This window comes from Macaca mulatta, chromosome 5 (genome assembly GCF_049350105.2).
Source record: "Macaca mulatta isolate MMU2019108-1 chromosome 5, T2T-MMU8v2.0, whole genome shotgun sequence".
In the NCBI taxonomy this organism is placed as follows: Eukaryota; Metazoa; Chordata; class Mammalia; order Primates; family Cercopithecidae; genus Macaca; species Macaca mulatta.
Genome location: NC_133410.1, coordinates 77,120,503 through 77,144,606, shown reverse-complemented (window position 1 = coordinate 77,144,606; position 24,104 = coordinate 77,120,503). Strand labels below are relative to the sequence as shown.

Sequence of the window (24,104 nt, the reverse complement as noted above, 5' to 3'; positions counted from 1 at the left end):
TCTTTTTCTTCATGGGATTGACTGGATATCATGCAGGCATAGCTTCTTTATACAGATTAGGCTTCTGGAAATTCTTTGAAATTAAAACTGACTACTGGCCGGGCGCGGTGGCTCAAGCCTGTAATCCCAGCACTTTGGGAGGCCGAGGCGGGCGGATCACGAGGTCAGGAGATCGAGACCATCCTGGCTAACACGGTGAAACCCCGTCTCTACTAAAAATACAAAAAGAAATTAGCCGGGCGTGGTGGCGGGCGCCTGTAGTCCCAGCTACTCCGGAGGCTGAGGCAGGAGAATGGCGTGAACCCGGGAGGCGGAGCTTGCAGTGAGCTGAGATCGCGCCACTGCATTCCAGTCTGGGCGACAGAGCGAGACTCCGTCTCAAAAAAAAAAAAAAAAAAACTGACTACTTTGGTTGTTGTAATTCTGTATGCAAGAGTTATAAACACACAGCTTGCTTTCCTTCATTCTCCTCACTGAGGGAGGCCAGGAATTTGCCTGTCTGTGTTTCATTGGGTTTTCTTTTTTCTGTCTCACACTTCTGATAAATCAAAATATGGCTGGGGTGGGGGGTGTTGGAGAGATGTTCATCACAGGATACAAAATTTCAGTTAGATAAGAGGAATATGTTCAAGAGACCTAAGAGAGTAGATTTTAAATGCTGTCACCACAAAAATGATAACTGTGAGGTTTTGTATATTTTAATTAGCTAGATTTAGCTATTTTGCAATGTATATATATTTCAAAACAATGTTGTACATGACAGATACCTACAGTTTATCATGATAAATACATACAATTTATCTGTTAATTAAAAAGAAAATTTATAATGTGGCTCTGAACTTACTTTTCCTTTTCCTTCAAAACAAAACCCAGTGGAGATCTCCGATTCGGCTCCCCCAGCGCCACTAGTGAAGGAAGTCACCAAGAGGTTTTCCACCCCGGATGCTGCCCCCGTGTCAACAGAACCAGCCTGGCTGGCTTTGGCCAAAAGGAAAGCAAAGGCTTGGAGCGACTGTCCACAGATTATTAAGTAAAGAGTGACTCTCACCAATCCCTACTGCCAGTTATTGGCTCCTCTCTTGCCCTTTTTATTTATTTATTTTTTATATGGGGTAAAGAAATCAAGCTAGGGAAAAGAAGCATGTTTTATAGACTGTAAAATAATGTTTAGAAACTGAACTGGTGGTGTTCATTGTAAAGAGTGGATTTGCACAACCCTAGGTCCTGGTGCCTTGAGCTCCTCCTAGTTCTCAAGAGAAAATTCCGTCCACAGGACCACATGAAGCAAAATATCTAAGCTAAGAACTCCTCATGAGAGCCTGCCCATGCCCATTCCATGGCCTTGCACACACACCCACCCACACACCATTCAGAATATGTACTTTTGCCAACCTTTTGTAATGGTTTTTTGATTCTATGCGCTAATTTTCTTTGTCCAGAACATTTACTCTACCATATGTGTGGGAATGTTTATCCTTTCTGCAGTAATGGTGAAAGGATCATATCTAGCTAAAAGCGAGAACACCCATTCTCCTGAATGCAGTGAGTAACTGGGAATCACAAGGAACATTCTGGCTCCCAACTGTGCCCATGTTAGTTTTCATGAGTTTTCCCCACTCTGAAGCACATCCATTCACATTTTTACCACACTGTGGATTCATAGTGTGAGGCCCCGTTATTCCAATACCCTCCTTAAGGACATGTGAAGCATTTGGCCCAGCTGGCTCCCAGGGAACATTTTAATTTAATGTAGTGAAGAAAGGCAATTCTAGATCAGAGCTACAAGTTTGCTTTCTGTCTCGAGAATCTCCATCTAGGGCAGTGGTTGTTACGATGTGTAGGTTCCCACCCAGGCCTACTCAATCAGAGCCTGTGCGGACTGGGCCAGGAATATGTATTCTGGCAAAAACTCTTCAGATCAATTCTGATAGATCCCAAAGGTTAAGAACTTTGAGACAAACACTGATCCTAATGTAATCTAGTTTTTCAGACTTTGAAAGGGAGGCTCACTCACTCAAAAAGCAACAGTGAGACAGGAAAAATAATAAAACAACCCCCCAAGCCAGCCATTTATTACAAGAAACAACAGGTTATTGACATTACATGTTTGAAAATTCCCTTTGGTCTTTAGGGAAAATTAACAGGAAGCCAAGATTTGGAGCCTTTGTAATAAGGACTTCCTGCAGAAAGTCTTTTCTTTACTATAATTGAGTAATTCATATTTAGAGTCAAATGTCCAGTAGCATTTCTAATTTTGAGCATTCACCTTGCTACCTTTAAAAAACATCTGAGTTTTCAGTGGCCTTTTTATTATCATACACATGTGCATACAAAGAAGGGACGTGGCAGTTTAAAAGCCACATATATTCACTTTTATTTCCCTAAATTTACTTTACGTGAAACGTAGACATACCAGCAAAGTCACATATTGCTGGTGCTAACCTTATATTTCATAGTGTTGGCATATTCCCCTTTTCTTAGATTCTTATTCCAAAATATAGGTACACAGGTACACATCCTTTGCTCTGTGCAGAGGGAATTACATCCTTTTTCCTCTCCTACAAAAACATGCTTTATTAAGTATCCATCATTACTTTCCTTTATGCTCGCTCAATATGCAATGTGCTGTTATTCTACCATGTACCTTAAATAAAGGATGATGGCAAAGTTATTTACCACGTAGAAACCATTTTCTTTCTAGAAACAATGGCTCAGCCTCCCTGTAGCAGCTGGCATGTGTGGTCAAGTGGATAGTTGTACTCTTGCAAGTTGGATTTAATATTATATATACTGGACCTTCAGACTGTTAAAAATCAATGTAACTTTTTTTTATTGCTGTGGCAAGCAATTAGTATTTCACTGCACGTCTTCCATACTAATGTTCATGTCTAAATCTTGTATGTAGGCATTTGTTAGTTCCAATGATTTCCTCACTAATATAACACTTTTCAATGGAAATGTTTCCACCTACAGCCCTGGAATGATAATGCTACAGTAATTCTTCTGAATTGACTTTTTCTTTCATCCTGTCAGCTTTGGACAATATCCCAATTATGGCAAGGAACAGGTGGGGAAGTAAGATCAGTTACAAAAAATGGTAGATGTGTCAACTTTGTATTGGCTGGGATATCACTGTGTCCAAACAAAGTAGGCAAAATACCTCAGTTAAAATTTTTCCATCAAAGTCTTTAAAAGAAGAGTATACTGAAGAAAGGGCAGTCACAGTACTTACTTCTAACAGCTTCTAAAGGGTACATGTTTAACATTTCATTTCAAAATCACCCCGAATTTGCACTAAATACCAATGAAGTGTTATTTTGCTTTAGTTGTGTTGCAGTCTTCAGAGCAACAAACTATGGGGAAATTCTGTAAAAACATATAAAAAGTTCAAGACTTTTTTTTAAATGAATGATTACTATGTTAAATGCAAGCTTTTTTTTTTTTTTTTTTTTTTTTAAACAAACATACACTTCTCCTGGCAAGGTTATAGATGATTAACCTCTGTTCATAGACTTATATATAAAACTAGAGGGTTTTTTGTTTACTTTTTAAATTTTTCAAGTGCAATTGTTTCTTACACAAACATTATTAATTACTGTTATCATTTAGTCAGTTATCTGCAAATGTATAGTATGTATTGTCTCTTCTTGTGACATTTAGTTTAATTGCTTATTTTAAAGCAGAAACATTAGTTACAAGTGTCTTAATATTTTTACCAACAGTAAAGTTAGAGACAATGAAAATACCTTAGTGTGATTTTAATATAATTTGGATATTTGGTTGTATAAAGTTTTAATGTAAAATGTCCATTATTGAAGGGAAAAGATCTTTCAATAAAAAATACCCACGAGACCTTTGGCACTGATGGAATTTGATTTCGATGACTGTCTACAAAACAATCTCATTATATTTGCATAGCTTTTGTTTAACAAGAACAACTTCAAGGTGTTGTATTATATTTTTTACTAGGTATTTTTAGAGAAAAATAATGAACAGGGGCAAATAAAATGTTTGTCTCAATCCTAAATTGGAATTGAATGGTCTGGGTCTCAGACAAAAGGATTGTGCAGCCTCCTCACAGCATGGGCTACTCAGCAGAAGCAGCAGCTGAGAGCACGTGAGAATTTGCAGCTTATGGCCACACATCAGATATACTGACTTACAGGGCCAGACCCTGGTGAAATGAAAAGTGAGTTAGGCATGTGAGCACTTGCCTTGGCTGCCAGAAAACTTAGTAATCAAGAGAAATACTATTTTAATGCAGTATTTTTAAAAAATCAAAATTAATGCAAAAAAAAAAAAAAAAAAAAAAACCCATTCCATGATGAGCAAAAGATCAAAAGTTTAAGGAAAGGGCATTGCTAGGAACAATGAACGCCTGAAATCACCACGTATAAACATGAAATTGCACTGTGTGTGGGGCAGGGTGTGTGTGTATATTTTAGTCTACATTAGTATTTCATTAAAAATGACTAAGGAACGTAATTCGATAACTAAATCCTGCCTTTGAAAACCTTTTGCCATGAATGGCAAATTCATGTAATAAAGACCGTTTTTAATCCACCAAGTATATTCTGATCCTCCCCCAGCCCCCGCCGGGATCTTTTTTAAAGAAAAAAACATAAAATTAGCCTAATGTATTAGGGTTCTCCATAGAAACCTAGTGATTAGGAGAGATGTATTATGAAAACTGGCTTAAGTGATTATGGAGGCTGAGAAGTGCCACCATCTGCCATTTGCACACTGGAGACCCAGGAGAGTGGTCCAAGGGTTCAGAACCAGGAGCTTTGATGTCCAAAGGAAGGAGCAGATTGATACATCTCAGCAAGAACAGAGCATTTGCCCCTCCTCTACCTTTTCGTTCCATTCAGGCCCTCATCAGCTTGAACGATGCCACCCACATTGGCACACTGGTGAGGGAGGACCTTCTTTACTCAGTCTACTGATTCAAATTCAAATGCTAATCTTTTCCAGAAACAGCCTCACAGACATACCCAGAAATAATGTTTTACCAGCTATCCGAGCATCCCTTAGCCAGTCAAGCTGACATATAAAGTTAACCATCACACCTAATTAAACAAAAGTGCTACTAACTATATTGATGTGTTTTGTTCTCTCTTTGTAAAAGCTTCTGTTGTTCCTATGGGAAGTAAAATATAGTTGTTCTCCAACCAGGTGTAGTAGACAAGTGTCCGTTTCTTAGCCAAAATATAATCTTTAATTTAAATAAGACTATCCAAATGCTCTATAATGGTAAAATATTTTTAAACATCTCACATTTGTTATATAAATAAGGACTGTATTATTTTTTATTGCCACCTAATAAATCCAGACAATAAACATAATTATCTCTACACCCAATAATGAGCATTGATTCCAGGACCACAGGAGAAGAGAAGACTTCTCCAGGAAGTTCATAAACACTTTGCAGTTGTCCACTCTGAGATTCCAAGATCCACAGTTTCCCATCAGTAGATGCTGCTGCCAGCAACATTTCATTGCTGCCGTTGCAGTTATGGAAAGCAAACGGTGTTGCATAGACCCTTGAAGTAGTTTCAAATTTCCACTGCAGGTGACCTTTCATGTTACAACAGTAGACAAAGCAATCATGGGAACCAAAAAATATTTTTTGCTCTGATGATGAGGTACACGGGGATGAAAAGATTGGTCCACTGGTACAGAACTGCCAAACCTATAACAAGTAATAAAAATAAATATAATTCATTCATCTAATTGCTCCAATTCTCCCTTAAAGCTCTATGAGGTTCTTAATGCAAATCTAAGAGATATAGGCTATTTGAATGGTAACTATACACAGACAAAATGGCTTTTTCTGAAAAGTAGCACTCTCACACTAGATCTCTGTCCCAGTGGTAAAATCTAAAATCTAAAACAAAATATACTGAATGTTGTTACCATGTGATTCATTGCCGTGCATAATAAGTAAAATTAATTTTGAGCTCCAAGAGTTAGTATTATTCAGAGACACTGAGTTCAAAGGTAAAACTACATTGAGTTTTCAATATATCTTTTTTTTTTTTTTTGAGATGGAGTCTTGCTCCGTTGCCCAGGCTAGAGTGCAGTGGCACGATCTCGGCTCACTGCAACCTCTGCCTACCGGGTTCAAGTGATTCTCCCGCCTCAGCCTCCCGAGTAGCTAGGACTACCAGCGCGTGCCACCATACCCAGCTAATTTTTTGTATTTTTAGCAGAGTTGAGGTTTCACCATGTTAGCCAGGATGGTCTCGATCTCCTGACCTCGTGATCCGCCTACCTCGGCCTCCCAAAGTGTAGGGATTACAGGCATGAGCCACCACACCCAGCCTTAAATGTTTCTTATTTAAAACTGGGTCAGGCGAGGTGTTTCATGCCTGTAATCCCAGCATTTTGGGAGGCCAAGGCAGGTGGATCACCTGCAGTCAGGAGTTCAAGACCAGCCCGGCCAACATGGTGAAACCCTGTCTCTATTAAAAATACAATAATTAGCCGGGTGTGGTGGCAGGCACCTATAGTCCCAGCTACTGGGAGGGTGAGGTGGGAGAACCACTTGAACCTGGGAGGCGGAGGTTGCAGTGAGCCAAGATCATGCTACTGCACTCCACCCTGGGCGATACAGTGAGACATTGTCTCCAAAAAAAAAAAAGTGTGAGACCAGTTTTCAATGTATCTTATTACAAACTATATATTCTTTTTTCCAAATGTAGGAAAAAATTGCGCTGAAAGGAAGAGTTTATGGGCACTGATAAAAAGTTATAAGTTGTGGCCGGGCACGGTGGCTCACACCTGTAATCCCAACACTTTGAGAGGCCAAGGTGGGTGGATCATCTGAGGTCAGGAGTTTGAGACCAGCCTGGCCAACATGGTGAAACCTCGTCTCTACTAAAAATACAAAAATTAGCTAGGCGTGGTGGTACACACCTGTAATCCTAGCTACACAGGAGGCTGAGGCAGGAGAATGGCTCTAACCCAGGAGGCAGAGGTTTCAGTGAGCCAAAATCGTGCCAGTGCACTCTAGCCTGGGCAACAGAGCGAGACTCCATCTCAAAAAATAAAATAAAAAAAAAAATAAAATTCATATGAAACCAAAAAAGACCCAGAATAGCCAAAGCAATATTGGGTAAAAAGAACAAAGCTGGAGGCATCACAGTGATTGACTTCAAAATAAGGCTAAATTAGCCAAAATGGCACTGTATTGGTATAAAAAATAGATAGCTCAATGTAATAGAATAGAGAACCTAGAAATAAATCCAAGTAGTTACAGCCAACTGAGATTTGAGAAAGGTGTCAAAAATACGCAATGGGGAATGGCCACCCTCTTCAATAAATGGTGCTGGGAAAATTGGATCTCTACATGCAGAAGAATAAACCAGACTCCTCGCTCTCACTGTATATACAAATAAACTCGAGATGGATTAAAGACTTAAATATAAGACCCAAAACTAGTTAAAACTCCTAGAAGAAAACATAAGGGAATCACTTCAGGACACTGGTCTAAGCAAAGCTTTCATGGCTAAGGCCTAAAACAAAAACAAAAATAGTTAAGTGGGACTATATTAAGCTAAAAAGCTTCTGCACAGTACAGGAAACAACAGAGTGAGGAGACAGCCTGTTGAATGGGAGAAAATATTTGCAAACTATTCATCCAACAAGGGACTAATATCTAGAATATGAGGAACTCGACACAACAGTAAACAAGTCCTATTAAAAAGTGGGCAAGGGAGATGAACAGACATACCTCAAAACATACAAATGGCTAACAGGTATATGAAAAAAACACTCAACATCACTAATGATCAGGGAAATGCAAATCAAAACCACAATGAGGTATCATCTTACCCAGTTAAAATGGCTGTTACAAAAAGAACATAACAAATGCTGGCAAGGATGTGGAGAAAAAGGAACTTACACTGCTAGTGGGTATGTAAATTAGTGTAGTCATCATGGAAAACAGTATGGAGATTTCTCAAAAAACTAAGGAGAGAACTATCATATCCAACAGTCCTACTACTATTTACCCAAAGACAAGAAATCAGTATATCAAAGAGACAACCTGCACTCCCATCTCCCATGTTTACTGCAGCACTATTCACAAGAGCAAAGATATGGAATAAACTTAAGTGTCCACCAATGGATGAGTGGATAAAGAAAATGTATACATAGATGAAGTGAAATACTATTAGGCCATAAAAAACAAGGAAATCATGTCATTTGCAGCAACATGGATGGAACTGGAGACTTTTATCTTTTTTTTTTTTTCTTTTTTTGAGACAGAGTCTTGCTCTGTCGCTAGGCTGGAGTGCAGTGGCGCGATCTTGGCTCACTGCAACCTCTACCTCCCGGGTTCAAGCGATTCCCCTGCCTCAGTCTCCCAAGTAGCTGGGACTACAGGCGCACGCCACCATGCCCAGCTAATTTTTTTTTGTTTGTTTGTATTTTAGTAGAGACAGGGTTTCACCATGTTGGCCAGGATGGTCTCGATCTCCTGACTTCGTGATCCTCCTGCCTCGGCCTCCCATAGTGCTGGGATTACAGGCGTGAGCCACCATGCCTGGCTATTGAAGATTTTTATCTTAAGTGAAATTAAGCCAGGCCCAGAAAGACAAATATTGCATGTTCTCACTCATATGTGAGAGCTAAAAAAGTTGATCTCATGGAGGAAGAAAATGGAATATTAGAAGTTGGGGACCGGGCATGGTAGCTCATGCCTGTAATCTCAGTACTTTGGGAGGCTGAGGCAGGTGGATCACTTGAGGTCAGGAGTTCGAGACCAGACTGGGCAACATGGTGAAACCCCATCTCTACTAAAAATACAAAAATTAGTTAGGCATGGCAGCACGCGCCTGTAGTCCCAGCTACTTGGGAGGCTGAGGCAGGAGAATTGCTTGAACCCAGGCCAGCCTGATGACAGAGCAAGATTCTGTCTCAAAAAAAAGAAGAAGTTGCGGTGGGTTGGCTAATAAAAAAATAAAAACAGATTAATGAGTAAAAACATATAGTAAGAAAAAATAAGTTCCGATGTTCAATAGCAGAGTAGGATGACTATAGCCAACAACAATATGTTGTTATTTCAGAATAACTAAAAGAGAAGATGTGAAATGATCCCGACACATAGAAATGATAAGTACTCAAGGTGATGGACACCACAAACACACTGACTTAATCATTATACAGTCTATGCATGTAACAAAATATCACATATGTACCCCATAAATAGGTACAAATGTCTGTATCAATTAAAAGAAACCAGGGGTTTTATTTAAACTTTCATAATCTCAGTAGAAGTTATAATAAAACAGGCTAAAAACTGGTAATATTTTTAAAAATTGGGGGAGAGAGATGACAAAAGAAGTGTAACAATGTTTGGGTAGAAATCTTTTAAATCTACTATGTCTTCTTTAAAAAATTAAGAAATCCATGGCTTCACAATTAAAATAGAACTACTTCTCAACATCTCAACACCATGAGTTGAATAATGTTTAAAATGTTACTTCAGTTGTCACCATCTGCTTTGCCTTTGAGAAAAATAAATTTTACAAAATACATAAATAGAACTATAGATATATAAAATTTCTTGTCCATTTTTTATAAATTTATATAGATATATAAAATTTTATATATAAAAAATTTCTAGTTCTATTACCTGTTCTCCAAAGTGAGTAAAGCAGAGCAAATTCCCATCTACACAGCCAATACAAACATACTGTGAGCAACATCGTGGGGAAGAGAAGAGTGGTTTTCCACAGGAATGTTTCCAAATAATGTTCCCAGTAGCCTGTCACAGGAAAAAGCAATTCACAGCATTTTACATCATCCTACTAATCAGTTACCCTTTAAAAAACAAACTCATAATGTCCTAGGGGTAGAACTAAAATAGCAGAAAACGCTATAGGGGTAAGCAGACATAAATGAAGCTGGTATACATATATTAAATCAATCAGTGCTATTTATGAGAACTAGGAAAAAGGCTTGCAATAAAACCAGTAAAGAAAAACACTAGCACCTAAGAGCTATCCCTATGATGGACATAAAGTTCTTAATATGATGAAAAAAATTCTGTCAATTTTGAACCCAGGAGGCGGAGGTTGCAGTGAGCCGAGATCACACCACTGCACTCCAGCCTGGGCAACAGAGCAAGACTCTGTCAAAAAAAAAAAAAAAATATATATATATATATATATATACACACACACACATATATATATATATATATACACACACACATATATACACACACACATACAGGAATTTAAATTTTCTTATCTTTCTAGATCTCGTATCAATCATTTTTAATGAATTCTAGTTTGGTGTATGTGGACTACTATAACTGAAAACTACTCAAACTTTCAGAGCTCAAAGCAAAAATTTCAAAAATTTAAAGAAAAGATAGGTAATAAAATCAATATGTATTATTTTATGCCTACAGGATTTACAGCCAGTAAAAGTCCTCCCAATGTAGCAAAATACAAATGATGTGGAATCGGGTTCAAACACGGAGAGGAAAAGACAGTTCCTCCACATTTTGACTTCCAAACACACTTCTTTCTCTGCAAATAAGAAAACAAATTAATTTGTTTTTGCTGATGGTTAACAAATCCATATATCCTACCCTTCATGATATTATGTCTGTTTAGTTAACATACATTTTTATCTTTAGTATAAAATATATGCCTACTGTGGAGAATCAGATTAATATAAAGACAAAGGACACCACCCAGAGACAACCAGTGTTAACAGTTTAGCATTTTCTCATTTCTTTTTGGGGTATGGGTGTATGTGTGTATGTCTGTGCGCACACATCTGAGAATGTGTGTATATACACACACATGATTTAATATAGTTGAGATCATTCTGAATATACAACTTGGCATCATGTTTTGCTCACTGATTTTGTAATATTATTTAAATATAATTTTAATGCATAATATCCCATATGAACATAAATAATTTCTCTACCTTATCATTGAATGTTTTTTGGAATTTCTAGGTAGTATAAACAACTTAGAAATAGGCATCTTAATGCGTATATTTGACTATGTTTCTGATTATTTTGCCAGGATTTCTAAAAAAATAATTTTATTGGACCAAGGATATGATATTGTTACCTATGGTCAAATCAAATCATTTTCATTAGAGGCCTCACTAGTTACAACCTCTTACCACTCTCATCAGCATTTAATGTTATAACGAATGTTTCCTAATCTAACACCATTTGTTTCTCTATCTCAGAGTTTTTAATTTTCATTCCTTTGATTATTAAATTTATGAACTATTTATATACATTTACTAGTCATCTCTTCTTTGGGGTCCTGTGTATTTATGTCCCTTGTTTATTTTTCTATCTATATGGATCTTTATATTTTATTAATTTGTATTTGATCTTCATTTTCATTAATATTAATAAACATAAATGAATTTCCACCTTTTTCACATTTATTTCAAAAATTTTCCCAGCTTAATTTCATAATTCTTATATAACATTTTAATTTTTATGTAATCAGATATTAAAATATCTTATTGATATCTTCCTTTGTCATTTTTTTCTACTGTCAAGATGATAATCCTAAATTCTTTACATTCCAAAACTCTGAGTAGCACACTTATTTGTGGTAAATTTGGTAATGAAGTTAAAAAGGTCTTAAGATATTAAGACTTAATTAATGCTTTATTCTTCCCAGACCACAGTGATAAGCTTGGGAAATAGTTAATATCTGTTCCAAGGCTCAACTGCACCTGACAGTTACTTCTTCTAAGTATTAGAAATTTAATGCTTCTATGCTTATGATATTAGACTAATGAGGTGAATTTTTTTTTTTTTTTTTTTTTTTTTTGAGATACAGTCTCACTCTGTCACCCAGGCTGGAATACATTGTCACAATCTTGGCTCACTGCAACCTCCACCTCCCAGGTTCACGCAATCCTCCCACCTCAGCCTCTGGAGTAGCTACCATTACAGGCATGTGCCACCATGCCCAGCTAATTTGAGGTGAATTCTTACATAAATATCTAAAGCATATGCATGCTGGTCATGAGATCCAATGTAAATGAGTCCTGTGGTTGGATCCATGGTTGCTGAGCTTTTGACAGCATCTCCAGTAGTAAACATCCAGTATTTTTCTCCACTATTACTTTTCAGAACATAAACTAATCCATTATAACAGCCTGCCAAGAAACAAAGCACAAAAGATTTGATATAGATATATTACTGGAAAATAATTCTTTAGCCTATATCATGGTATTTATATTCAGTCCTCCTCTTATACATAGGCTCTATGATCAGCTCATCTGGCTTACATTTTAGCAATGTAAAGCAGAAACTGAATTAGTAATCACTTGCATAAAATATCTATTTAGTAGATATATCTTATCTTTTAAAAGTTTCACTAATTTTTTTACATACTTATTTTTAAAAAGTGCTTCACTACTGAAAAAATAATAAAGCACACTGTGGTGGAGAGAGATTTTTGACGCATCTGGATTCAGATTTCATCTCAACTAAGATTGGGCATTTAAATCACCCAGTGTTGCTAAGCCCCAAATTATTCATCTGCAGAATGTGGAGTCATCTACTTCCAGGGTTATTGTGACAATTCAGATAATGTGAATAAATGCCCAGTGCATAGAAAGTGTTTAAGAAGTGCTAACGTTAACAGTCAATGTTCATTGAGCATTTACTATGTGTCAAGTGCTATTCTAAGTATGTTACATCTATTAATTCATTTAATCTTCACAGTGAAGTAAGTACTATTATAACCACATTTTATAGATGACAAAATTGAAGCACAGAGAGACTAAATTACTGGGGAAAAATTACACAGCTCATATGTGGCAGAACCAAGATTTGAATCTAAGAAGTCAAGCTCTAGAGCCTATGCTCTTAACAACTAAACTACTTTTCCCAAATTGCTGCTATGGATGAGAAGACAGGGCAGGAGTCCTTGACCTTGGTGTAGTCAAAATAACCTAGCCGGAAGTAGAGATTGTTCAAATCTACAAAGTGAAGGTCACTGAAATTCCCTGGAGATCATGAAAATCAGGAGAAGTAGAATTTGGGGACAGCTATTTAGGGCAATTTCATTGACGCCCACTCTTTAGATGGCTCTGCCTATGGCCACTGCCACTCATTTGAGACCCAATTCCCAATGTACTTTTTATGCTTTTTTTCCCCCTGGCAGTTATTAGTAGCAAGAGAGTAGTGACCAGCTCAGAGATGACAAAGAGAAATGTCCTACATAGTAGAGCACCCCAGAACTCACCTGGGTAAAGATTTCTATCAATTCAGTTTAATTCCAAAAGACAATAGAGAATAAAATTTTTTGAACTTGGGTTAGGCAAAGATCGCTAAGATGACACTGAAAGCATGACCCATTAAAAAAATTAAAGTGGACTTCATCAAAACAAAGGACTCCTCTTCAAAAGACACTATGTCACTATGCTAGGAGAATAAAACACAAGCCCCAGACTGAGAGAAAACATGCAAAACATATATCTGATAAATTATTTGTATTCAGAATACATAAAACAATTCTTAAAACTCAATTTAAAAAACTTAAAAATGGGAAAAAGATTTCAATAGACACTTCATAAAAGATATACAGATAGCAAAAGAACTTATGAAAAGGTGCTCACCAGACATGGTGGCTCATGTCTGTAATCCCAGCACTTTGGGAGGCTGAGGTGGGCAGATCACTTGAGCCCAGGAGGTTGAAACCAGCCTGGGCAACCTGCAGAAGCTCTGTCTCTACAAAAGTTACAAACATTAACCAGGTGTGGTGGTGCATGTCTGTAGTCCCAGCTACTCCAGAGGCTGAGGTGGGAGGATCACCTGAGCCCAGGAGTTCGAGGGTGTAGTGAGCCATGATCACGCCACTGTACTCCAGCCTGGGTGACAGAGCAAGACCCTGTCTCAAAAAAAGGAAAAAAAAAAAGATGTTCAACATCACTAGTCACTAGGGAAAGGCAAATTAAAACCACAATAAAATACCACTCATGATTATTTCAATGGCTATAACAAAAAAAAATTAAAGCTGACAATACCAAGTACTAGCAAGAATGTGATGCAACTGGACCTTCACACATCGATGGTGCAAATGCAAAACAGTTTAGTCACTTTGGGAAACAATTCAGCAGTTTCTTATCATTAAGCTGTATTACTAAAAGTGTCCTGTAGTATAATTTTCAAAATGCTGTTGTTTAAAGGGGAAGAAGGAAGAATCAAATTCAGATTCAAGTAGATTGCTGCTAGGATAGCACAAGTAGGGAAAGTTATTCCTAAGCCTTTAGTCTGAAAAGTTTTGATGAAGATTCCATGAGCATATAAAATGAAACCTAACATATCTGGGAGAGTAAAAAGAGAGTTGTAGTCAGGCGGAGATATTATACCCAGGACCCCATATTCCTAATAAAGTAAAAGTCACCTATACCTTAATGAAACTGAGCAGCAGGTAGTAGCTAACACTTAACGAGCACTTTTGAAAAAATGCTCGCCAGACATGGTGGCTCACGCCTGTAGGGAGGCTTAGGTAGGTGGATCGCTTGAGCCCAGGAGTTTGAGATCAGCCTGGGCAACCTGCAGAAACTCTAACTACAAAAATTTCAAACATTAGCCAGGTGTGGTGGCACATCCCTAGCAAGGCACCAATGGATTCATAAACAATTATCTCATTTAATCCTCCCAAAAGCTTGATAAAGATTCTGGTGGTTTTAAAATATGTCCAGGAGGCCGGGCGAAGTGGCTCACACCTGTAATTCCAGAACTTTGGGATGCCAAGGCAGGTGGATCACAAGGTCAGGAGTTTAATACCAGCCTGACGAACACGGTGAAACCCCATCTCTACTAAAAATACAAAAATTAGCTGGCTGTGGTGGCGTGTGCCTGTAGTCCCAGCTACCCAAGAGGCTGAGGCAGAAGAATCACTTGAATCCAGGAGGCGGAGGTTGCAGTGAACCGAGATTGCGCCACTGCACTCCAGCCTGAGCGACAGAGCCAGACTCCGTCTCAAAAAAAAAAAAAAGTCCATGAATTCTTTGATGCACTTCCTTTCAAGAGGTGGAGCCTAATTCTCTTCCCCTTGAGTGTGGCTTGAACTGAGTTATGCACTTTTCATTTATTTATTTATTTTGAAACAGAGTCCTGCTCTGTTTGCTCAGACCAGAGTGCAGTGGCACAATCACCACTCACAGCAGCCTCAACCTACTGGGCTCCAGTGATCCTCCCACCTCAGCCATTCAAGTAGCTGGGACTACAGGCATGTACTACCATAGCTAGCTAACGTTTGTATTTTTTGTAGAGACAGAGTTTCTGCATGTTACCCAAGCTGGTCTTGAACTCCTGGGCACAAGTGATCCGTCTGCCTTGGTCTATCAAAGTGCTGATATTACAGGTGTGAGCCACCGCGCCTGGCTGAGTTACGCACTTCTACTTAACAGAAGAAAACAAAAAATGATGGTATGGAATTTGGAACACTGGGTCATAAAAGGTACTCTGTTCCTCCTTACCTGCTGTCTCCTGGATCATTCACTCTGAGGAATGTTAGCTGCCATGTTTTAAGGGCAGTCAAGCAGCCTAGAGAGAGGCGCATGTGGCAAGAATTGAAGCTTCCTGTCAGAATCAGCAAAGAACTGAGGCTTTCTGCTAATAGTGATGCAAATGAGCTATCTTGGCAGATTTTCCAACCCAAGTCAAGCTTTCAGATGGCTATAGCCAGAACTGCCAGCTAAGCTGCTCCTGAATTGCTAACCCATAAAAACTATGAGACAATAAATCTGTGTTGTTCTAGGTTGTTGAGTTTTGGGGTATTTGCGATGCAGGAACACATTTTATTATTATTCCCATTTTACCCACAAGGAAAGTGACATTCTAAGAGGTTCAGTAACCTGCCAAAGGTCACAGAGCTCATAATAGCTATAGAGGTAGGTTCAAATCCAGGGACTCTTGACCCCAAGGCCCACATTGTTAAACAGCACAGGGTTGACTATTATTTTTTGACAGCAACCAAACCCATCATACATAGATTTTTTAAAAATTTAACTTGGGCCTATGAAGATTATTGTATGGTAATTCAATTTAACTCCACAAACTTCAAATTTAAAAACTTACCCACCACAATAAAGTTTCCACACTTAGATACACATGCTGAGGATTCAATTCGATCTCCCAAAAGCTGTTCCCATTTCACCTTCCCAGAGTAAAAGTCAACTGCCTTCATTCTATGAGAATGGGAACCAATGTACACAGTTGTAGATGACTTATCGAAAGCGGGTATTACAACCAGCGGTGAAGCATCTACGCACTTGCCTGTGTCTGACCTCCACCTCACATGTAACTCCATTTTCTGAGTCCCTATCACAGGTTTCCCCTCTTCAGAAACTTTCACAACACAGGATGGATCTTTTGACTTTCCAATAAGAACTGGAGAATTTAAGTCTTTCACATTTTGAATGTTGGTCTGTGAAACTGAATCAGAAGGATAGGCTGAAGAGCAATGTCCTAACTTTGTTGAAAACCTAGTGGTATTCAGAGACAAAATTTGACTCCCTCTGCTCAGTGCAACAAAAGCATTAATCTCATTGTGGCAACTTAAAGTCATGATAGCTTTCTGATGTAAAGATGTTCCACTAGCTTCCTCTTGATTAATGTCGCTGAGTTTCCTTTTTGTGGCACAACTCTTCCTGAATGTCACATCTTCATCTGGAAACACTGTTTGAAGAATGTGGTTGTAAATCTCTAAAATGGAACTGCTGAGAATAATTTCCAGAAGCCCAGGCACTGATGTACCAACAAGTTTTTCAATTTCACTGAGGAGCCGGATGGACTTTAAGGAATCTCCACCACTATTTAAGAACAGTGACTCATCAGGAACCTTCAAAAGATCTTCTGAGAGATTCAGAGTAGACTACAGATGAGAGAATAGAGAAATATGTGATGTAAAGGTCTAAAATCAAAAGACTTCAACATTTACAGGTAATATAGAGAGATGAGAGTACCTACATTAATAATTAGAAATATAGGCTGGGCACAGTGGCTCACGCCTGTAATCTCAGTACTTTGGGAGGCTGAGGCGGGCGGATCACATGAGGTCAGGAGTTCGAGACCATCCTGGCCAACACAGTGAAACCCCATCTCCACTAAAACATGAAAATTAGCTGGGCATGGTGGTACCCACCTATAATCTCAGGTACTCAGAAGGCTGAGGCAGGACAAACACTTGAACCCGGGGGTGGAGGTTGCAGTGAGCCAAGATTGTGCCACTGCCCTCCCACCTGGGCAACACAGTAAATCTCTGTCTCAAAAAATAATAATAATATAATAATAACAATAATTATAAATATAAAATAAATACTTTTAATAATAAAATAAAGTTTTAAATTATTTTATTTATGTTAAAGGAGATCACTGTGCTACCAATTTTGTCACAAAGTCACTCTAAAAGTACAAAATATACTTCCCTTTAGAGCTGTTTTCTTATCCATAATATTGGGACAAAAACATCTGATTTATGAATTATAAAGCCCACAAGATACCAATAGCCAGTATTTCTGTAATACGGGAATAATCTGTCTTTGGTTGCTTCATATAAATCAAAATTACTTTCCAAGAATCTAAAAATGAAGTAGATAAGACTTTTTGTTTTGTTTTGTTTTGGTTTGGTTTTTTTTTTTTTTTTTTTTTTTTTTTTTAGTAGATAAGACTTTTATCTTAGATACCCTCTATTTTTAGACAAGGCTACACAATTACATCCTCTTTTCAGAACCCTTTAGAAGCGAAAAATCTATATTTTATTTAAGAAAAATTATTAATTTATTGAGATATATTTTAAAAATTATCTCAAGTAGAAATACATATTGTTACTGAAAGTTCTTTTGGAATAATGATGTAAGCCCTAAGCCTAACAGACAACACATTGTGCTATAGCAAGATTTGGCTACTTTCTCAGCTCTGACAAGAGTGTTACTACATTCCACCGATCATCTTAGAGAAAAGTTATGTCAAAACAGGTTTTGTCTACTTGTGCCTTTTATTACTACTTCACTTCAATAAATTTCTTTGTGGGGAACTTAATCTAGTCTTACAGTAGAGAACCTAACCTTCATTTTAACACAAATTGGATAAATGAAGCCATAATACCTAACATCTGGGTAGCAATAACATTCTCAGAAAATTGTATCCAACTTGTTAGGATGATAGCATTCCCTAAAGATATAAAATGACCTCCTTATAATAATAATTTTGTAACTTAAAAATTGTACCTTCCACAAATACTGTAATTTTTCCCAAAGGTCCTCTTTCCCACTGAGTTTATTCTCAGACTTCAAGTTTATGTAGTTTAAATATATCTTGTTTAACTCAGAAACATCAATTTTGCCTTAATATAAAAGAGAAATAACAAATGTTTTAAAACATTTTAAAATTTCACTCAAAGCCTTTATATATTCATTAGCCATACACATTTTTTTTTGTACAACACAGAAATTGTATAAAGAGTTTGTTGTCAACAATGAACTCTAAAAAGTTGTCCGATGCTACCAAGAACGTAGAGAGAAATAGATGAGAAACAGGCCAGGCATAGTGGCTCACTCCTGTAACCCCAACACTTTGGGAGGCTGAGGTGAGAGGATTGCTTGAGGCTAGGTGTTCAAGACTAGCCTGGGCAACACAGCAAGACCCTGTCTCTACAAAAAAAATTAAAAATTGGCCTGTAGTTCTAGTTACTCAGGAGGCTTAGATGGGAGGATCACTTGAACCCAGGAAGTTGAGACTGCAGCAGTGAGCCCTGATTGCCCACTGCATTCCAGCTTGGGTGAAGAAGCGAGACCCTGTCTCCAAAAAAAAAAAAAAAAAGAAAGAAAAAGAAAAAAAGGAGCTAATATTTATCCAATTTATCTCAATTTCAAGATTTAAAGAAATAGGTTCCATTAACTGAGCAATTACTGCATTTTGAAGTATATGTTAAATAAAAATGAAATTGGGAAGGCAATATAATATGGTGATTAAGATGATATATTTTGAAGTCAAACAGTGCTAGACAGACAAAACAAACAATAAAAAAAATAAAATTAAAATAAAAACAGTCCTAGACAGAATATCAATTCTATCACTGTGATAAGTTAATTGTATGTGTCAATGTGGGTGGGCCACAGGGTGCCCAGATTAAACATTTTTCTGACTGGGTCTGTGAGGGTGCTTCTGGATGAGATTAGTATATGAATCTAATTAAGGACTCAGAAAAGTAGATTGGGCATCATCCAAACTGTTGAGGGCCAAAATAGAAAAAAAGGCAGAGAAAGGAAGAATTTGCACCCTTTTTCTTTCTCTTTTTTGAGATGGAGTCTCACTCTGTTGCCCAGGCTGGAGTGCAGTGGTGCAACCGTGGCTTACTGTAACCTCCTCCTCCTGGGTTCAAGCGATCCTCCCACCTCAGCCTCCCAAGTAGCTGGAACTACAGGCGTGCACCACTGCACTCGGCTAATGTTTTTTGTATTTTTAGTAGAGACAGGGTTTCACCATTTTGGCCAGGCTGGTCTCAAACTCCCAACCTCAAGCGATCCATCTGCCTTGGCATCCCAAAGTGCTGGGATTACAGGCGTGAGTCACCGCACCTGGCATGCACCCTCTTTGTGTCACTGCTTAAGCTAGGACATCTCATCTCCTCCTGTCCTCAAACAGGGATTTACATCATCAGCTTCCCTGATTCTCAGGCCTTAGGACACAGACTGAATACAGCACTGACTTTCCTGAGTCTCCAGTTTGCCAAAGGGAGATTAGACCTCTTAGCTTCCATAAATGCACAGGCCAATTCCTGACAATAAATCTTTTATATATCTATATATTGGTTCTGTTTCTGGAGAACCTTGACTACTATACTAATATAACCACTAACTAGCAAAATGATTTTTGGAAAATTACTTAACCTCTTTTTTAGATGTTGCCAAGTCTGGAGTACAGTAGTTATTTACAGGCACAAACATAGCATACTGTACCCTCAAACTCCTGGCCTCAAGTCATCCTCCACTTTAGCTTCCCTGAATGGCTGAAACTACAGGCGCTCACCACTATGCCCCACTGAATTACTTAACCTCTTTAAGCCTTATTTTCCTCATCTGTAAATAAGAATAATACCACCTATCCACAGGATTTTCTGAAGATAAAATGAATTAATTATACAAAGTGTTCAAAAGAGGGTCTATCACAATAAATGCTAGTACCATTTACAAAAATAATAAAGATTTATGTGATCATTAAGCTAGTTATGAATACAATTAGTATTATTTGGCACTGAATTACTAAATTATATTTGGCACTAAATTACTTTACCGTGGGATGTAAATGGTAGAGAATCAATCAATACAAGCTCATCCGGGATTGCATGACTTGGAAGATATTTGTGCAGTTCTTTAAAGATGTATTCTTTTACTGAAGCATCTTTAGACACCATGAAGAGAATTAATTTTTCCTGATTATACCATGTAACTGCACAAGACTCCACTTGCTGAAGCTCTTCAGCAACCTATAAGAGAGATTATCCCAATTTGCCAATGAGGATATTTACAAACAAGCTTCCTAAAAGCTTACTTTTTAATGTCTGAAATCAAAACAGCTGAATTAAATTTTGGAATATACTGGAGATTTTTTAAAAAATTGCTTTGCTACTGTTACTATTACTTGCACATAGGGTTCATAATATTTTTCAAAATAATAGGTCCTAAAGCAAAAGAAGCCAGTTTAATTTCACAAATATTAAAATCCAGTTTGTCACTTATTTAAAGAATAACCATCTCTTCATGCTGGGGATAAGGGGCACCCTGAATTATTCATATCTTTTATTATAATTCATCACTAATACAAAAATGTCAGGTGTAAATAATAGAGACCCCAGCACAGAAAATTGGTGGTGGCTGCTTCTAATACTTACATATATTAATAGATAGTCAATATTTAAATAGTTCTACCTGTTGCACAAGTTCAATGTTAAGACGTTTGCCATGACGTTTGATCTGACTGTCTTTTCGTCCCAAAAAAAAAATCTCTCCATCTTTCACAGTCACAAAGTCTCCTGTAGCTCGCATTGTGCCAAGTGGTACTGTCACTTCATCATCAAGAAAACACACTCTGTTTCTGCCACCTTCCCAAGATATAAACACCAATGTCATAAAAATTCAAGGGAAATATATTAAAAACCGTAAAATCAACAACATCTCCAAAAGTTTGGTGACTAAGTTTCAAAATTTAAATACTAAAAGAGGGGCTCATTTTAAAATGTTATCTGATAAAACTAGACACAATAAGTTCAGTAAATAAGCAAAGAGATAAAATGAAATTTATTTCTTAAAATTTATAGATTTAAAAATTCTTAGACTACTGATTAAATGTAATTTTGGCTATAAATATAAATATGAAGGTCCAAGTTACAGTTTCTAAATTACTTTTATTAATGTATTAGATATTATTATCTGAAATAATTATTGTAACATTTGGTATTTCATGACTATATGAATGAGATTAAAAATTATCACTGAAAAGCATGAGATAGACAAAAGAAAAAGAGGAAAGGAATAAAATTAACACATCAGATCATTTTTCTTGAAAAAAAAATTCTCAATCAACAAATATAAAACAACCTAAAAATACTTGGCCACTGCCTTCCTGAATTGTGAAGCCATTAGTATCTCTGACTTCAACTACTGTTCCAAGAAGTGGAAATCCCAGTTGTACAGGCAATTCACATCTATGAAAATAAGACCCAGAACAGATTTAAAATTTTTCATTTGAATAGAATATTTTCCAATATATTTAAATCATACTGTACCAAATAAAGAAAAAAAAGTTTGTTATGCTATAATTCAAAGACTGACAAGAGGAAAAGGTTAGGTGGAGAGGTAATCATATATGTTATTCATTACTATTTAGTACAAAAATTTGTAGCAGTATCTTGGCACCAGCCATAGTAAGGAAGGTTCTGGATTCCCGACTTAAAATATCAGATACAATCATATTTCTAAAATTATTACCCCAGCGCCTATCAAAACCAAAAACACTATCAGTGTTAAGATCCTAGAAATACATAGTATAATGAAGACCCTTACTTTGAAGTAGAGTTAAGAATCTTCTCTGGAATCCTATAAATGGTTGCCCAACTTGATACCTCTGTGATACCATAAACATTAAATATTTGTGTTTTATTGCCTTCTCCTCTCCAGCTTCTGAGAACTGTCAATGATGGAAACACTTCACCACCAAGGGCTAATACTCGAAGAGAAGTAGTGGCTGACAAAACATTTGACTTGATAAGCTTAGATCCAAATCTTCTAAGCAATGTTGGTGTTGCCTGTAGATACATTAAAAATAATTTATTTATTTCCCTTCACTTCTTTAGAAAGGTAAGCACTGTAGTTATTATTTCAAAGTTAACATTTAGAGCCCACATGGAAATTAAGGCTATGTTTATCAAATGGGAAATCCCATTTGGAAAACTACTGGTGCAACATTATCTTCTTGTTTTTGTTTGTTTGTTTGTTTGAGACAGGGTCTCACTCTGTTGACCAGGCTGGAGTGCAGTAGCATGATCACAGCTCACTGCAGCCTCAACCTCCCAGGCCCAAGTCATCATCCCACCTCAGCCTCCTGAACAGCTGGGACTACAGGCACATACCACCACAACTAGCTGATTTTTAAAATTTTTTGTACAAATAGAGCCTGTGTTGCCTAAGCTGGTCTTGGACTCCTGGGCTCAAGCAATCCTCCCACCTTGGCCTCCCAAAGCACTAGGATTACAGGCGTGAGAGCCAACTGGCCCAACATTATCTTCCTAATGTGGATATCACTTATGCTTTAGAAAAAAACTCAAGCAAAAATATTATTTATATTTCATCATACAGTTCATACAAAAAGGTTTAAGGATAAAAAGGACAAAAACTATAAAATCAATTTACCTTTCCTTTCTTGCTCTGTATAAAAAGTATACAAAAGGATTTAAAAACGTGCCTAAGTAGCTCTCTCCTCCCGCCATCCAAGATGCCGAAAGAAAAGAAGGCCAAGGTAAAGAAGGTGACTCCGGCCCCTGCTGTCGTGAAGAAGGAGGAGGCCAAGAAAGTGGTGAATCCCGTTTGAGAAAAGGCCTAAGAATTTCGGCACTGGACAGGACATCCAGCCCAAAAGAGACCTCACCCGCTTTGTGAAACGGCCCCGCTCTATCAGGTTGCAGCGGCAGACAGCCATCCTCTATAAGCAGCTGAAAGTGCCGCCTGTGATTAACCAGTTCACCCAGGCCCTGGACCACCAAACAGCCTCTCAGCTGCTTAAACTGGCCCACAAGTACAGACCAGAGACAAAGCAAGAAAAGAAGCAGAGGCTGTTGGCCTGGGCCAAGAAGAAAGCTGCTGGCAAAGCGGACGTCCCCACTAAGAGACCACCTGTCCTTCCAGCAGGAGTTAACACCGTCACCACCTTGGTGGAGAATAAGAAAGTTCAGCGGGTGGTGACTGCACACGACGTGGATCCCATCGAGTTAGCTTGTCTTCTTGCCGGCCCTGTGTCGTAAAATGGGGGTCCCTTAGTGCATTATCAAGGGGAAGGCAAGACTGGGATGTCTAGTCCACAGGAAGACCTGTACCACTGTTGCCTTCACACAGGTTAACTTGGAAGACAAAGGCGTTTTGGCTAAACTAGTGGAAGCTATCAGGACCAATTACAACGACAGACACAATGAGATCCGCCGTCAGTGGTGTGGCAATGTCCTGGCTCCCAAGTCTGTGGCTCACATCGCCAAGCTCGAAAAGGCAAACGCTAAAGAACTTGCCACTAAACTGGGTTAAATGTACACTGCTGAGTTTTCTGTACATAAAAATAATTAATACAAATTTTCCTTTAAAAATGTGCCTAAGTAAAACAATAATGAATAAAGATTGATAACAAAAGCTTTATTGAGGTATAACTGACATATAATAAACTATTTTAAGTATACAATTTAATATATTTTGATAGACATATATACTAGCAAAACCATCACCACAATCAAAATAATGAACATAACTGTCTTAGTTGATTCAGATTACTATAACAAAAATACTGTATACTAGGTAAGAAATGTAGCGCTCACAGTTCTGAAGAT

At 37.7% G+C, this 24,104-nt stretch overlaps 2 protein-coding genes across 43 annotated transcripts in view; one reads left to right on the top strand and one right to left on the bottom strand.

Annotated features, from left to right (window-relative positions):
- CRACD (capping protein inhibiting regulator of actin dynamics) overlaps nucleotides 1–3,850 on the top strand; it is a 280,229-nt gene extending 276,379 nt beyond the window's left edge. For all 3 annotated transcript variants that reach the window (XM_015138665.3, XM_015138663.3, XM_015138664.3), the window contains one exon: nucleotides 874–3,850. In XM_015138665.3, coding sequence (XP_014994151.3) covers nucleotides 874–1,034 — 161 coding nt within the window. In that variant the 3' untranslated portion in view covers nucleotides 1,035–3,850. The remainder of the gene's footprint in view (nucleotides 1–873) is intronic.
- Nucleotides 3,851–5,195: 1,345 nt separating this feature from the next.
- The window catches only part of AASDH (aminoadipate-semialdehyde dehydrogenase), a 43,629-nt gene continuing 24,720 nt past the window's right edge, over nucleotides 5,196–24,104 (bottom strand). For 18 of the 40 annotated variants that reach the window (XM_015138669.3, XM_078003548.1, XM_078003538.1 and 15 more), the window contains 10 exons: nucleotides 22,081–22,322; nucleotides 21,616–21,722; nucleotides 20,947–21,119; nucleotides 20,312–20,504; nucleotides 18,247–18,362; nucleotides 16,097–16,892; nucleotides 11,996–12,159; nucleotides 10,422–10,544; nucleotides 9,641–9,772; nucleotides 5,196–5,692 (listed from right to left, as the gene is read on the bottom strand). In XM_015138669.3, coding sequence (XP_014994155.3) covers nucleotides 5,303–5,692; nucleotides 9,641–9,772; nucleotides 10,422–10,544; nucleotides 11,996–12,159; nucleotides 16,097–16,892; nucleotides 18,247–18,362; nucleotides 20,312–20,504; nucleotides 20,947–21,119; nucleotides 21,616–21,722; nucleotides 22,081–22,322 — 2,436 coding nt within the window. In that variant the 3' untranslated portion in view covers nucleotides 5,196–5,302. Of the gene's footprint in view, nucleotides 5,693–9,640; nucleotides 9,773–10,421; nucleotides 10,545–11,995; nucleotides 12,160–13,626; nucleotides 13,899–16,096; nucleotides 16,893–18,246; nucleotides 18,363–20,311; nucleotides 20,505–20,946; nucleotides 21,120–21,615; nucleotides 21,723–22,080; nucleotides 22,323–24,104 lie in introns of all 40 variants that reach the window. The other 22 variants (XM_028848567.2, XM_078003552.1, XM_078003555.1 and 19 more) reach the window with 4 other exon arrangements.